General features: G+C 38.8%; 1 protein-coding gene across 1 annotated transcript in view; it reads right to left on the bottom strand.

The window, feature by feature from the left end:
• The window catches only part of LOC131874422 (glycine-rich cell wall structural protein 1.8-like), a 51,131-nt gene extending 40,882 nt beyond the window's left edge, over nucleotides 1-10,249 (bottom strand). The window contains exons 1-3 of the mRNA XM_059217800.1: nucleotides 10,174-10,249; nucleotides 9,994-10,049; nucleotides 9,240-9,343 (exon numbers count right to left, since the gene is read on the bottom strand). Coding sequence (XP_059073783.1) covers nucleotides 9,240-9,343; nucleotides 9,994-10,049; nucleotides 10,174-10,249 — 236 coding nt within the window. The remainder of the gene's footprint in view (nucleotides 1-9,239; nucleotides 9,344-9,993; nucleotides 10,050-10,173) is intronic.
• Nucleotides 10,250-17,589: the final 7,340 nt, after the last annotated feature.

Raw genomic sequence — 17,589 nt, 5'->3', positions numbered from 1 at the left:
TGATCATGCCAACATGTGCTTTGGCGCCTTTCATCCTTGGGAAGAGTCAAGAAGAAGAAACCAAAGATGAGTACTTAGCGGAATGGATCTATAAAGATCCCATCACCACTGATATGCCACAAGCTACACTTCCCACGGATCAATATGGCAAAGGCCTACTCATTATGCAAAGAATGGGTTATGATGGTCAGAGTGCTTTGGGACCTTGCAAACAAGGAAGACATGAACCACTGCTGCCGGAATTAAAGCCCAAGGATAATGCAGGCCTAGGCTTTGAAAAGGAGATCTTTCCTAAGCTCAGATTCAAAGGAAAACCCAGCAAACCACTATATCAGCCTATTGCAAAGAAGACACCTTTCATTATCAAAGTAGCATCAAACACCATCGCAACTGCCCCACCGAGGCTCAAAATCCCAACACAACCATCTACAATGCCAATCATCCCACCAATCAAACCAGTAACCCCATCAGCAGCAACAAAAACATCAATAGCACCATTAGCCGCAGCAATTGTATCAGAACCCATTGCAGTATCTACAACACTCACAGTTCCAGCAGAAGCAACTGAGTCAACATTACCGATACTCCCCGTATCAGATTCATTGATCCCCATCATCCTTCCTACAGCACCAATCATTTCATCTACAAAGGTACATCAACTGATCACACCTGCAATGTTTAGCACAAAGGACATCCCAGTATGGTATAGTAATCGGATGCTGGAAAGTGACTCAGAGACTGACTCACATGAATGGGAATTTGATTCCATTCAGCTTAATACTTCAGATGGGGAAGACACATCAATAGCCCCACCTCGCAAAGACATCCCTGTTTATGGAGAAGCACAGATAAAGACTTCTTGGGTTCTTGAACTGGAAGCTTCTTCCATAGACCCTATGTCACAGCCTACGCCTGATTCTGACAGGGAGAGTACCATCAATGACCTTCACCATAATATCTTAACCCTCACTGATACATCTAACGAACTTAACCTAATCAATGAAGTAATGCCCATTATCCATCCGGAACTCATCGAATGGAACCAACCAAATCCCCCATGTCTTGACCTCTTCCAAAACGATGAGGCCATCATTGACTTTTTGGAATTAAGGGATAACCTGCCAAGCGGGGATCACAAAGCTGGATTCGCCATAGAACTTAATAGCGCAGCATACTTCGAGGCGGATGCCAAACCTTTTAGCTGCAAAAATATAACAATAAAACATGGATCTTCTAGTGAAAACCACACCATGGCACTGTTTGATTCAACAAAAGTAAAAAGAAAGAGTGTATCCAATGGTGAAAACCTCTCTGAGGTGCTTGAGGATGAAAGGTTTGACATCCTTCCCTGCAACACACAAAGGGAATGATCAACGATTCTCATTGAAGAAACCAAAGAATACAATGTGGGGACTCCTGAAACTCCTCACTTCATACATCTGGCATCTCTTTTAACTCCAGAGGAACAACCTAAATTCATAGAGATCTTCCAGAAGCATCAGATCAACTTTGCATTGTCATATGCAGACATGCCTGGACTTGATCCTGATTTAGTCATGCATCACCTCACTATAGCGGAAGGAGCCAAGCCTGTCAAGCAGAAGCTTCGTAAGATGCATCCTCAGATTGCAGTACTAGTCAAAGCAGAACTCAAGAAACTTCTGGATGTTGGTTTCATTAGATCCATTGATTATGCAGATTGGATCTCCAATATTGTTCCTATCGGAAAACCAAAAGGGGGCATCCGCATTTGTACTGACTTCAGAGATCTAAACAAGGCATGTCCTAAGGATGACTTCCCTCTCCCAAACATTGACATCATAGTGGACCTAACAGCAGGGCATGTCATGCTTTCACTCATGGATGGTTTTTCTGGATATAATCAGATAAAGATCGCACCAAAGGATCAACATTAGACAACCTTCACATGTCCATGGGGCACATACTACTGGAATGTAATGCCTTTCGGTCTAAAGAATGCAGGAGCAACCTATCAATGAGCAATGACCACCATCTTCCATGACATGATGCATACTATGATGGAAGATTATGTTGATGACTTACTAGCAAAATCACTCACCAGAGAAGGTCATCTCGACATATTAGATAAAATCTTTGATAGACTGGAACAATACCATGTTCGACTCAACCCAAAGAAATGTGTCTTTGGAGTAACCTCTGGGAAGCTTCTAGGATACATTGTCTCAAGCAAAGGCATTGAGGTCGACCCAGCAAAGGTAAAAGCAATCATGGACATGCCACCTCCAAATAACATCAATCAGCTAAGGACATTACAAGGACGGCTACAATCCATCCACAAATTCATTGCACAACTGGCAGATAAGTGTCACCCCTTTACACATCTGCTACACAAAAACATCCGCTTTCAATGGGATGCCAGATGCTAGCAAGCATTCCAGACGCTTAAAGATTATCTCATGAGTATGCCATTGTTGATCCCACCAGATCCAAGTAGACCTCTGTTACTCTATATATCAGCAACAAGTATAGCATTGGGTGTACTACTAGCACAACATAATGCAGAAGGGAAAGAGTGTGTTGTTTACTACATCTCTCACACACTAGTTGGCTATGAACTCAATTACACCCCTATTGAGGGAGCTTGCCTAGCAGTAATCCTGGCAGCTACTAAACTGAGGCACTATCTATTAACACACAAGGTACACCTCATTGCAAAGATTGATCCACTCAAGTATTTACTCAGCAAAGTAGCATTGACAGGCCGCTTGGCCAAATGGGTGATGATTCTAAGTGAATTTGACATCGAGTATGTAGACCGTAAAGCTATCAAAGGACAAGTCATTGCAGACCAGTTGGCCGATGCACCCCTCATAAGCGATCATCCCCTCATTTCCAATTTTCCAAATGAAGAGATATTTATGATCACAACAGCACAACCATGGAAACTATACTTTGATGGTTTGTACACTAGGCATGGCTCAGGGGCAGGCATTATGTTTATCACACCTCAAGGTGACAGCATCCCAAAGTCTTACAGGCTCACATTTCCATGCACCAACACTATAGCAGAGTATGAGGCCTTGATCACCGGACTTAGGCTAGCCGTACAATGGAAGTTACAAGAACTACACGTCTATGGTGACTCCCAACTGGTCATTTGACAAGCAACAGATGAATACCAGACCAAGGATGATAAAATCATGCCATACAAGCAAATGGTGGACACATTAAAGGCATCATTTACTACTATCACCTTTGAACAAATACCAAGAGATCAGAATCGAGCTGCTGACGCTATGGCTACCATCGCATCTCTCCTAGATCTTCCGCAGAATTCAACACGCTATGAGTTCTTGGTAGAATAGCTTTGGATTACTGCTTATGATATCCTCGAATCCGAGATGATATGTCACCTTGTTGGTTTTGAATCCCCATGGTACGGTGAATTCTACACCTATCTCCGTGATCACACCCTTCCTCCTAACCAATCGAATAACCAACGTAAAACCTTCATTCGCCAAACTGCTCGATATACCATTATTGCCGAAACCCTATACCGACGCAGTCTTGATGGTACTCTCCTTTGATGTCTAGAACAAGATGAGATAACAAAGGCCTTGGAAGAGGTACATGAAGGAATTTGTGGAACTCATGCAAGTGGTCCATCACTAGCCAAGAAACTCCTGCACAATGGATACTATTGGCCATCCATGGAAAAAGACTCCTACTACTTTGTCAGGAAGTGCAAGAAATGCCAACTTCATGCAGACCTGATACATGCACTGGCACAAGAATTGCAACCAATCACGACACCATGGCCTTTTTGTCAATGGGGCCTTGACCTTGTGGGTAAAATCCATCCATCTTCATCCAACAGCCACAAATTCATTATTACTGCCACCGAATACTTCACAAAGTGGATCAAAGCTATTCCACTTACCCAAGTTACCGGCAAGCAGATCGCCTCATTCATCCTCAATTACATCATTTGTCGGTATGGTGTACCCATGTCCATCATCATAGATAATGGGCTTCCTTTCAAGAATCAGGATGTCCACGAACTCTGTTAGAAATTTCACATCCAACATTGCTTTTCCACTCCCTATTACCCACAAGGCAATGGTCAGGCTAAAGCATCGAATAAAAACATATTGAGGATCCTAAAGAAGACAGTCAATGATGTCGGTCGTGATTGGCACGTTCAATTGAATCCAACACTATGGGCATATCGAACTAGCATTTGAACCCCTACAAGCGCAACTCCATACTCATTGGTCTATGGTGCAGAAGAGATTTTACCTATTGAAGTTGAGATACCATCACTACGGGTTTCCTTGCACTCATCGATGATGAAGCATACAGAGTATCCCGTCTTCAAGACTTAGAGCTACTTGATGAGAAGCGACAAGCTACATATAATCACCTCAAAGCCTATCAGCAGTGCATGAGCAGAAGCTATAATCATCGAGTTAGAACTTGTACATTCGAGGTAGGTGATCTTGTTCTTTGAGAAAATCCTCGTAACCAACCCAACCGCGAACATCAAGGAAAGTTTGAATCAAATTGGCTGGGTCCATATGTTATCACTACTATATTTGGGTCCGGGACATATCAGTTGGCTACGTCAGAAGGAGAATCGCTAGCAGATCCGATCAACAGCATACACCTCAAACGGTTTTATACCTAAAAGTTGTACAGAGCATCAGGCTCCCATATATACTGGCAAAAATACCCAAAACATCCAGATAAAATGACCTGAAGAAAATACAAAAACACCAAAAAGAGTAAAAGAAAAATCATGCATCCAAATGGTGAACAACCACTCCGGTGGCACCTTGGGTAAGTGCGATGGTTAAAACCTGGCAAACAGACACCACTCGTAAAAGCTATGGCTCCATTGTCTTTCAAACTTGTTGCGATCACATTCATTTCATCTACTCATCCATCCATTCAAAGACATGGCTTGGTATTGGTCTACAATCAAGAAAGTACTCCATGCGTCTTGCATCCCGCTTTTTCATAGTCATGTCTAAACTGGGGGCAATGCCCTTAATCTAGTTTGATGGAAGTGGATTCTGCATTTTTCTCGTGATTCATTGGTTCTTCATTCAAACCTATTTCACAAAATACCAAAAACATTCAAAACAATCATCAAAATACCAAAAATATTTGAAAACTATCTCACAAAATCCAAAAACATTAGAAAACATCAAAAATCAATCAAAAACATGGCAACACCCTATACATATATTCTTCAAAGCGAATACCAAACAACATTGCAACATACTCCAAACAAATGATTACTTCTCAAAATTGACCAAATAATCAAACGTCAACACTCAACCTGTCTTCAACAAGGATGCATCCTTCCTTACCAAAATAAAGACAAAATAACATTTTCTTTGACAAGAAAATTCTGTTTAAGCTATCAAATACTTGGTTGATGAGTAATTCATTCGTTTATATGTATCGGGTTCCTACAACATTGTTTGTGTATCTTCGGCGCCATTCCGATGAAGTTCTGGGGCATGTACTAATGGTGTCTACGTGGGAAGTTCACTAAGTTACGTGATCATATGCCAAATGCAGTCATAGATCACGATGGCTTGCTGACTACAACGTATACCTCGACCATATGGGCATGAACCATTACCAGGGATCCATATTCTTTATTCTTTATGTATATATTGTTTGCTTACAAGAACAATGCTCCTTCTTTGGTTCCTCCTCATCCAATTTGGATAAAGGTTTTTGTCTCTTATTAAGGTGTGAACTTGTCTTAGGATATGATCAGCCCAAGATCAAGGAGGATGATCCAAGTCATGCACAAACAGAGATGATCCTTGTATGTTCTGCAAGCAATACTCAGGTCAACTTGACCCATTATATCAAGTTGTTTGTATTAACTTACTATATCAAATCCATGTAAGAAATACTCTGGTCATCTTGAATCATTCTGTCAAGATGCTTGTATTCTCTTTCAACATTTTAAAAGCTCAATGATGAAAATAGAGCACTATGGATCGTCATTTCATCTCATCTGTTTATATATTGCATTCTGTTGCATATCGCCCATCCATTCACTCATTCATATGTATTATTTGTATGCAAATATAAACAAGGTTGATATGAACAGTTATGTGAAAATTGAGCTAGTTTTGGATACAATCGTGATCGAGTACTTTGATACATCATCAATGCATCATGCAAAGTCTAAAATACCTTGCATTCATCATGGTCATATCATCATCATTACATTTAGTTGCATTTTGCATTAAGAACATTTCATATCATTTTAGTTGTTTAAAATGCATATAGTTCATTATCATTTATTAAACATTAGTCTTCTTATATCATTTCATCATTGCATAAACAGGATGATTAGATTCACTCATATGATCAACTTGTCCTTGATTGTATTAACCATTTACTATGCATTCATCTAGTGTCAGTTATCAATTATTATTTTATCATCCTTTATCATCATTTATCATTTATCATTGCATACATTCATTTATCTATTCATTAGTTAAAAGGTGCATTCATTCATCCATTATTAAGTGTCTTATTATGCTCATTTTAGGATTCATTTACATTGCATTCATTAACCTTTTTAATTGCATTAAGGTGCAGTTATTAAACCATAAGTTGCATTATCATCACATTATCATTTTTACTTAATCATATTTAGGCATTTAAAATCATAAAACCATTTGTCTCAAACATTGGTTCATACCACTTTATATTTACATTATACATATGCATTCATTTAGACATCATCATATAAACATTTTTATTTTACATTTGTTTATCCATATTACATTCATCTAAAAACATCTAAAATGCATATCCATAAATAAACCATTCATTCTTTGCATTAACATCATTGCATATCGTTATCTAACCATTCATTCAAAATATTGCATACATCATTCCGAATATATCAAACAGGAAACACCAAAATCCTGTTCATAAATCATCATAAGCATACATCATCCTCATGGGATTACATACATAAAACATTACATCAAACAAAACATGCACACATGTATAAACCTGCATTCATATGTCAGTATCCAACATCATAAATCATCATAAAAACATGTATATAGGAATCATCTCATAAATGCATACATATACACGTATCCATCTAAGCAATAAACTCATAAAAACACCATCCTGCATAGCATCCATATGTCACAATATGAATCTCATCAAAATATGGGATCTCCTCATATATATCATCTCATGTATCAGAGTACAATGAAGTCTACAAAATTGGCTACCAAGAGCCATCCAAGATCCAATCCAAAAATAACAATAATAAAATACATACATGCACAATGCTCTCTCAGATGTTGCACCACCTACTCCCCCACTAGTCCCTGCACCACCTGATCTATCTCTCCGTGGAGGCCCCATCAAACCCCCACTAGCTCCTGCACCCCCTGACCTATCTCTCCGTAGAGGACCCATCACACCTGCTCTGCATCCTCTGGGATCGCTCTGATCTGGCCTGTTGCATCTGCGAATAGCTCAGTGCTCACTGACTAGATGGTACCACCTGCTCATATAGGCCGCACCAATAATCAACCTCTCCACCTACTCTTCGTACCTCCCTCGCCAATGCCTCTACAGATAGCCCCTATCCCTGTACTCCCTCTAATACCCTCACTCTCTCCTACAACTGGACCATCCTGTCAATAGCCTGATCTCTCTCCCATAGCACTATAGTCAGCTCAGACTCTCATGCAAATAGCTACACATCTCTCGCTGCAACCTCTGCCTCTAGATCCTCCACCCGTGTCTCAGCTATTGTCAGTCAAGTATACAAATGAGCTAGCATATGCTCCCGAGGATCACCACTCCCTGTCACTCCCTCCCCTGTCTCCATGGGTGCCTCTCCAGTAGCTCCCTCCCCTTTGTCCATCGGGATCTCCCTCTCCATACCGCGGCCACCTAACCTGACTCCTCCCAGCACCAACGTCCCCTGTGATATCCGCAGTGGCAATATGCCTCTCCCTCTCCACTGGACCCAACCACCCAAGCCACCTAAACCGCCACCTCCACCACCTCCACCATCTCCACCATCTCCTCCTCCTCCTCTCCCACCTCCACTGTCTCCTCCTCCACCCCCTCCATCTCCTCTCCCTCCTCCACCTGCTATCAGTCCTTGACCTCCTCTCCTCCATCTCTGTCCCCTCTCGTCCTCAAAAGCAGGAACCGGCTCTGCTGGATTAGATATCCATAGAATCGGATGAGCTGCCATATACTGTGTATACTCATCTGAAACCCCAGCATCCACCACCCTCGACCGTATATCCCATGGCCTCGCCTGAAGCGTCTGGAACTCTGTCAATGCCTGATCATATGGAAGTACTGGCCCCTAGGCATATCTCTCTCAGACCACTCTCACATACTCCCACGATCCCTTAGGAAGTCCCTGCTGCCGTCCAAACTACCTCAGAACCCTGCCTGGCACCTATCTCTCTACATGATAAGATGTCCTCTCAATGAGGAATCGGGTCATGAAAACATACGGCAATGCCTCCGCATTATCCTCCTAGGGCTCGCACTCCAGATAAGGTCTCCCGATCATGGCATCCAGATCATCCAATGTCCGCCGCCACCACTCTAACTTCCCCAGGTGGGGTTGACTCATCATACCACTGTACATAAACATATAGGGCTGGTCGACTGCCCAAAATCTCAAACTCACTGGTCAGGTCACTAGTAAGTGCTCCCACACCCAAATGTGCAACAACGTCACTCCCACTGCCAATGAGCCCCTCCTGCGGTATGCCACCTCATGCAGCTCTTGATATAAGTGCGTCAGCACGCACGGTCCCCAAGCAAATCGAATCCCCTCTGTCATCATCATCTTGATCACCTGCCCCCAACCAATGGTCAGACCACGTGATCGCCTATCTGGGCATAGTAGTCCTCCCACAATGCCTGACAAAATTACTAGTAGAGGCTCGTATAATGCAGCAATGTCCTCCCAGCCTATTGATCCATCATCAATAAACACATCCTCATCAAAGACTCATTGAACTGCTACAGTCCCCCATGATCTATCGTAAGTGACTAGCTCACCCCGAATGGGAATATGAAGGATACGCCACACATCCTCCAAAGTCACTGTCATCTCCCCCTGTGCAAGGTGAAACGTGCACATCTCACTGTGTCAGCGCTTTGCTAAAGCTGTAATCAACCCGTGATTCATCCGAATCATGGGCATGTGCATCACATCATACAGCCCAGTCACTACAATGCAATCAATCTCAGCCTCTGTCAGCTGATCCCACAACCCTTGTGTCGCTGGATGTCTCTCGCGTAACTGCAACACACGTAGATACTCCTGTACACGAGCATCAATCAATCATCATCAGTTGTTTTGTTTTCAAACTTTTTTAAGTTTAAACCTAGACTATCAACAGATACTTTGATCAAGTATCTTTGGGTCTCAACAGGTAAGCAATCATGGCACATCTAGACTTCAACAGGCATTTATCCTAATGACCTAAGTCTCATCAAGGCTGCTATGGTTCAAAACAACTCTCACTTCACATCCCTATCCATCCATCATTGGTATCAGGAGATTTTTTTCTTTCACACACACTGGGGCATCTCTTATCTTACAAACAACAATGCTATTTTGCAAACAAAAGCGCTACTTCTCGACAATAGCGCTAAACCCCTAACAAAAGCGCTTAATCAGCTATGCAAAAGCGCTAAAACTACAAATGCACTACAACATCTATGCAATAGCGCTGCTTAAAGACAAAAGCGCTCAATTGACCCCTCAATAGCACTCACAAACAAACATGCCTAAACATGCCTACAAAAGCGCCCAAACAACAGCACAATAGTGCCATTGCGGCACAAAAGCGCTAGTTAATTGGACAAAAGCGCCAAAACATAGTTTCAGCGCTATTGTCCTGACTCAACTTGGACTCAGCAAAAAACATATCAAAAATGCATGAAATCCAAAATTTTAAATTTGCGTACCGCTGGTCTGTAGTCGTCTGGCCGTTGGAATCGACGGACTCGCTCCAAACGGTGTTCTGCAATAGGTACCAGCATCCTAACTGCTACTCACTCCTCTCAAAAGTAACTATCAGAGCTTTGGTTTCACACTGGTCGCGGTAACAAATGATCCTGTTTTCACCCCTTTCTCCCCATTTAAACCTTTTGTCGTCACCGTAACTTTCCCCCGTTCACCGTCATGGTCCCCGTGAACTTTCCGAGCCTCCCCTTTCTCCATTTTACCTCTGATTTCTCCTATTTTTCACCCGTATCGCTAACTTCTTCTCTTCTATTACTTGCCAATTTTCATTCTTTTTCGAGAGATCGTCCGATTTTTCAAAAAAAATCGGCCCATCTCTCGAGGGGGCATACCACCCACTAAATTAACACTTTATGGGGCATTTCTTCACACCTATTTTTCTTTCTTTAAAATGATGCAATAAACTGCACCGTCTCAAAGAGGGGCAAATGTAGTCACATAAATCTGTCCAATTTAATTAAATGAATATTTCCTATTTATTTGATTAAAAACCCACTAGCCATCAGTTAATTAAATTAATATTTAATTAATTCATCTTCAAACATTCTCTTATTAATTAAATAAATTATTGAATTTATTTTAATTAATTCACTCAACCAAAATCACAAATCAATTAAATGAAAAATCATATTTATTTCATTTAATCCTCTATTCCTCTTTTAAATAAATTAAATCAAACATTTATTTAAATCATTTATCCCCCCCCCCACTTGCATTTTCCTACAAATGCAACTCGCACACATTTATTGAAATAAATTAATTTATTTTAAATAAAAATCCTATTTTCCCTCACCCACCAAATCCACTTGCAACCCTAAACCCCTTCTAGATTCTTCTAACCCCTTCCTAATTAACCTAATCCATCCCCTAATTATTGTCACATTCCTAAGCAAATTGGAGTCACTTCTCAAAGACTTCAAAGTCTTTGAAAAGCATTTAATGCTTTGTGTGTTCAACAATTTAACCTCCAAAGTCTTCCAAAACCACTAATGGCTCTTACATGACCGTTAATGGCTCTTACATAACCATTTATGGTTATTCAACTTGCACTCATGTGGCTCCTCAAGCATTTATTGCTTTGACCATGTTTATCCCTTTTTCCTTTGCACAAGAGTTTATCCATTGAATAAAAGCTTTATTCTTTGAATAAAGAGTTTATTCATTCAACTAACCTTGACCCTAACCCCCAAGTTAACTCTCAGGTCATGTCAAACATTTAATGTTTATTCCCTCTCCTCTCAACCTATCTCACATTGACACTTGTCATCTTGGGATTGGGTTGAAAGCCCTCACATGGATCTCAAATCATTCAATCCTGACCCTTATTGAGATTACTCAATCTCAACCATCCATTGCTCCATTTTTCCTATAAATAGAGCCCATTTCTTTATACTCCAGATCCTGAAAACTTGTATGCATTTAAACTATAGTGAATTTTAGAGAGCATTTTAGCATAATCAACTCATATATTGTCATTTTGGTTAAAATAAATCATTTTAGTATCAATAGCATAGTATTAGCTTTTTATTTACATTTAGAGCAAATACTACAATCTCAAACCTCCATAAGCATCCATAGTGCAAAAAGCTGCTGAGAGCTACACTATTTTGGAAGTTGGAGAGGAAAGGAACAAAGGAGAAGGAGCCAAGAGTATGGTAGAAGGCATTTGGAGATGTCTTCTTGCATTTACATTTGTAGTTAAATGTTTTACTTTGTTCTTGGTGTCTCTTTTGATATCCTGCTTAGGTTGATCTTTGGTTGAATAACACTAACCTTAATACTTGTTTCTTATTGTTTGTGTGTTATACTACCACAGGTTTTTATCTTAACACCTTGCCCTTTTTGCAGAGCATCAGCTAGCTATCTTTGTGTTGGACAGCTTTGAACTGTGGATCTTCCCTTGATTGTCAGCATGGAACACATTTGTGCTTTTGGTCGTAATTGAGGAGATAACTACTTGCCATTATCCTCATGATTTTCTTGTTTTCAAAATGCCAAAAGTTTCTTGATTCATGCATACACATATTTTCTTTAGTTTGTTGTTATCATTCAATCTACATGGTTGTTGTAACCTAACGACTGAGAATCATTGTTCACTTGAATTGGAGATATTATTGACACACGTGTTCAATAATAGAGGACCTTGGTGGTCTTTTCAGATCCCTCGATGAAGCCTCTCTGTAGTGGAGAGCCTGCGGAGCTTTTTCGAAAGGGCTCTGCGAGATTATTTTAATTCCCTAGGGTTGTGACACATGGAAAACAATGGGGCTTTCCTAAAAGAGGTTCAAATTGACTTCGTGTGGTAGCGAGACCCACCATGCATCACAATTGATGAAAGAAAACTGCCACTATCTTCACATTTTAAAAGCTAGAAGATCGACTACTATAGAAAAATCTATAGTTCTGGCAACTCATAGGTGACCTTCACTTGCGAAGTTGATCCCATAATATGCGGTTTTGCAAGCCAGATGTTTTCATTTATTAGGCTTCCTAGTAGTCCAAATCAAATATCTCTGATCGGATTTTGGCAATGGACTTTGACAAGGGAAACTTTCGGAGAGTTTGGTCCACTTGCTTATTTTGACCTCTTGCCAATAATCAAATATTTGTGGCCAAGAAGGGTTTCAACATAAAAAACCCATTTTATAGAATGGTGTCTCAACCTTGCATTTACATGAGGTTACTATTTATAGTAAGTTTTCATTTGAGCACAAAATGGTGTAAAATTCTCCCCAAAGCTTTTGATTGGCTAGATAAGCATGTCGGTAAGTTTTCATCACAAGATCATAGCTAGTTTTCAAAATATTAAAGTTTTCATTTTTGGAGGGTGAGATGAAAGGTTTAAATTTAATTTGGAGGACTTTAGACCCTCTGAAATGTTGTGAAAAGTGGGTGTAACTAGCGTAGCAGGTTATGGGGTGATAGAGCACTTCATGAGCTTTCTGGTGCATCAAACAGTTCATCAATTAGACACCTAATTTATAAGTTATGACCTCTGAAAGTTTGGACTCCCGAAATAGGAAATATAAAATGTATCGAACACATAAATGAGTTGTAAAAGGGAGGAACACGTGTTGATGTGTGCTTTGACACGTCATAGGGCATCTAGAATGGAGATAAGATCGGCTCTACCTTATTGGGCGGTTTTAGCCCATGGTTTTATAATACCATTTGATGGTTTCTTGTATTGTATCTCCTATATATGAGGTGTGTGAGATAGAGGTTGTGTGTAAGAGTCTTATGACTTTGACTTACCTCTGAATCTTTGATTAGTGATACTCCTATGAAAAGTTTTCTCTACAAGTATATTGTAATCTATTATTGATTGTTGAATAATATATTGAGCTACTTTTGGAGTGTGGGGTTTTTCTCCCGAAAGGGTTTTCCCAATGTAAATCACTGTGTTGTGGTATGCATGATATTATATTTATATTTGTAGTTTTTGTAACTGTTGTAATGATCTATAAAAAAAAATTGCATTACCTTCCTCTCAAGGTTAGTGTAGGAATTTGTTCTGCTACCTAAATTCCTTACAAGTGGTATCAAATCTTGATCACCTTTCATTTCAATTGTGGGTTGTTGGATTTTTTGAACTAATCTAGATTTGAATGGGAGCTTATGCAAAAGACATTTTTTAATCTTGTTGCAAGAATTTTCAGATGACAAGTTCATTAGGGAGAATAGAGGTGGAGAAATTTAATGGAAGTAATTTTGAGAGGTGGAAGCTGAAGATTAAAGATCTGTTAATAGATTGAGATATGTGGGACGTTGTTGATGGGAATGTCTCAAGACATGCATATCTTAGTGCAGTTGCTCTATATAATGTTATGGACCGTAAAGCCAAGGGTCTAATTATATTGTGCATGGTAGACTTTGTTCTAATCAATGTCCATGAAGAGAACTCTACAAAGAAGCTATGAACTAAGCTTGGTGAAATGTATCAAGTGAAATCTTTATTGAATCAGATTTTATTGAGAAAGAAATTGTATTCCTTGAGAATGGAAGAGGGTGGACAAATTACAAACCACCTAGAAGCATTTAATATATTGGTGGCTCAATTGGTGTTTGTTTGTGTTAAGATGGACAAAGAGGAGAAATTCCAAATCTTGTTTTGTTCTTTGCCTAATTCGTGGGATTCTCTTGTTATGGCTATCGTAGTACTTTTATTGTTTTGAAGTTTGAAGATGTGGTGGGTGCCCTACTTGGTGAAGAGATGTGGAGGAAGGTATCCATCAATTCAAAGGAAGCCTAACTATTCTTGGATGACCTAAGGAAAAAGGTAAGAAGAATGAGAAGCATAATAAGTCAAAATCCATAGGGAGATCGAAATCTCCTAGAAAGTCCAAAATCATTTGCTGGAAATGCGGTAATTCAAGTCACATCCGTAAGGACTGCAAAGAAGAAAAGAAGTTTAGTTTGATTCTAATTCTAAATCCGAGAAGGAAGATGGCGATGCATTCATTGCAGTTTTGGCTAGTCATGCAGGTAATGATGCATGGTTAATTGACTCGGGTGCATCTTTTCATATGACTACCAATAGAGATTTGTTTTTCTGAATATAAAGAATTTAATGGAGGTAAGGTGTACTTGCGTGATGATTCACATTTAGCTATTGTGGATCATGGTAAAGTTAGGATCATATTTCTTGATGGTAGAATAAAAAGGATTAGCGGTGTGTTACATATCCCTGGTTTAAAACAAAATTTATTATCTATGAGCAAACTAATAGATGCGGGTATGCAAACTAATAGATTCTTTTTTATTTATTATCTTTGATGCTTGTGAGGAAGAATATGTGGATAAGTATGAAGACATTAGTTAAGTGAACTAATTGTGGAGTCAAATCAATTACAAATTATAAATTTGCAATTTCAAATCCATGAGAGAATGATAGAAAATTATTTATTTCAAATGATGGATAAATGAAAAAAATTATAAGTTTTTTTTTTGAAGATGAAGATAACTTATGAGGACAAGAAGTTTTTAATTTGGATAAAAGTTAATTCGTGAGAAAATGAAGAAGAGTTAATTGATGCATAAATATTATATTTCTAATATGAAGAAAAGTTAATTGATAGATGAATATTATGTTTCTAAATGAAGACTTAAAGAATGAAAACAAAAATTATTTGAAAATAAAAATTTGCTCACATGTAATTAAATAACAAAATATTATATAATTTTTATTTTTTTTCAATAAAAGTGGATTATTCCACTAAACTTTTTTATTAATATTTTTTATTTTTTACACAGGATTCAAAGAGCATACCAGAGGAAAGAACCCTGGGAAGAAAACCTCTGGTCACAGCTCATAAAATAAACCTATAGTATCTAACGGATCAGTTTATACACCCCGCCCAAAACCACATACAAAATGCGGTCACAACACATATAATATCAGTTTTGCATAGAGCCCATATGACAATTTGCCAAAAAAAAAAAAAAAAAATCCATCGGATGATTTTCAAATGTAGACTCCACAGCTACTATCAATGGAAGAAGACAAAATTTTCCAAAGCCCTGTGCCAAATCCCATGAGCCAAAAACCTTCCTGCCAAAAAAGAAAGTATCAAAAAACCTTTGGAAAAACACTATTGTATCAAATACCATGAGCTCGAACTCTCCTCCAGACAATGAACATGAATACTTGAAATGAAAGGGGAAAGCGGGAATAATTATCATCATAAAATTTTACATCAACATTACTCAAGAAAATCATATAACTATTGTTGCAAACCTTCCCATACCCTAGAAGGAATTTCCTCAAAACCCACCTCTCGTTGATTAGCATTGCTATCAATGGCTAAATTTGCCAAATAATCCGCAATCTTATTAACTTCTCTATAACAACGGGATACCAAGAAAGATTCAAACAATTCTAATTTTTGTAAAATGGGATCAAGTATATACTGCAAATTCCAACAATTTGACTTCTTTTTCACAACACATTGAATAATCACCATAGAATCACCTTCAATTATTAAGTCCTTAATTCCCAAAGAGATTGCCATATCCAATCCAAAAGACAAAACATGAAATTCCGCATAATTGTTAGTTTTAAAACCAATAGCATGACACTTAGCTCAAATAAAATTTGCATTGTGATCATAAATTACCATGCCTACCCCAACTGGCCCAGGGTTACCACGAGAGGCCCCATCAAAATTCAGTTTAAAGTGCCCTTGCGGAGGAGGTTTCCATCTAGCAGAACATCTCTTACCTATTGCATCATTCTTTTTTAAAATTAAACCATGAGAGGGTAAAACTAACAGCATCTTCCAAACTCTAGTAACTCTACTATCCCAGTGCGAAAAAGAAGTAAGATTTTCCAAATTCTTATAAATAAACGACAAAGCAACCTCAGAGATTGAAGACTCAATTTTTAATAGAACCTCAGACACAGGAGACCTTGTTTTTTTAAATATCCTAGTTGTTTCTCTCTAGCCAAACATTCCAAATCACAATAGATGGAGATATGATCCAAAGGCATGCATAAAAAGATGAGGCAAACATAAAGGGCCAAGATCTAAAATGGGAAATGAGATCCTTACCAATAATAAAGGATATATTTAACTCTTCAAACAACCACTACCAACATTCATAAGCATAATCACAATGTAGGAACGGGTGTGAAAAAGATTCCAATTTTTTGTTACAAAGGACACAAGGGAAAACAACAGTAATACCAAGCCTGTCTAGTATCATATCTATAAGGACTCTATCCTGAATTGCCAACCAAGAAAAGGCTCCAGCTTTAGGAAGACAATCTGAATGCCAAAATAACTTATAAGGCCAAGATGATAAATCTTTAGCAACCATAAGAGAGTTGTAACCATCTTTAACAGTGTACTTACCAGAAATATTCTTTGTCCAGATAAGTTCATCCTCATAATCAGAAAGAAATACAATTATATCACCCAAAATCTTCTCAAAATCTAATTTCATGCTTTGATCAACATCTAGGAAATCAATCGACTTCCATCTAGCTAGCTTAAGGGGTCCACTAGTCACAACTTCAAAATAATCTACTACAAAAACACCCCAAAGAGAGGAAATAACAGTGATCAGAGGAGACCAATCCCTAATATTCACCAAAGGTGTGTGTCCATTCAATACTTCATCCCAGAATCTAACCTTTCTACCATTATGAACAATCCATGAGAGATGAGGCAAAATAACTGATCTACATTTACAAAGGAAATTCCAAATAGCAGAACCCGAAGGCAAATTTGAGACTTTAAAAATGTACTCTCTCGGTCCATTATTTAAATATTTGGCAAACATAATATGTGTCCATAAGGAGCTAGGCTTGTCATATAATTTCCAAACCAACTTAGCACCTAAGGCTAAATTCTGATTCTCCAGACTCTGAATTCCTGTTCCCCCAAGTTCCTTAGGCAAACATACCTTATCCCATGCAACTAAAGGGAGTTTCTTCTTGCCATCTTTATTATTGTTCCAAAGAAAATCTCTAAGAGTATCCTGTAAACTAACAATAGATGCTTTTGGAGACTTCAAAACAGACATGAGATATATGG

Source organism: Cryptomeria japonica, chromosome 3 (genome assembly GCF_030272615.1).
Source record: "Cryptomeria japonica chromosome 3, Sugi_1.0, whole genome shotgun sequence".
Taxonomy (NCBI): Eukaryota; Viridiplantae; Streptophyta; class Pinopsida; order Cupressales; family Cupressaceae; genus Cryptomeria; species Cryptomeria japonica.
This window is presented reverse-complemented; position numbering and strand designations above follow the sequence as displayed.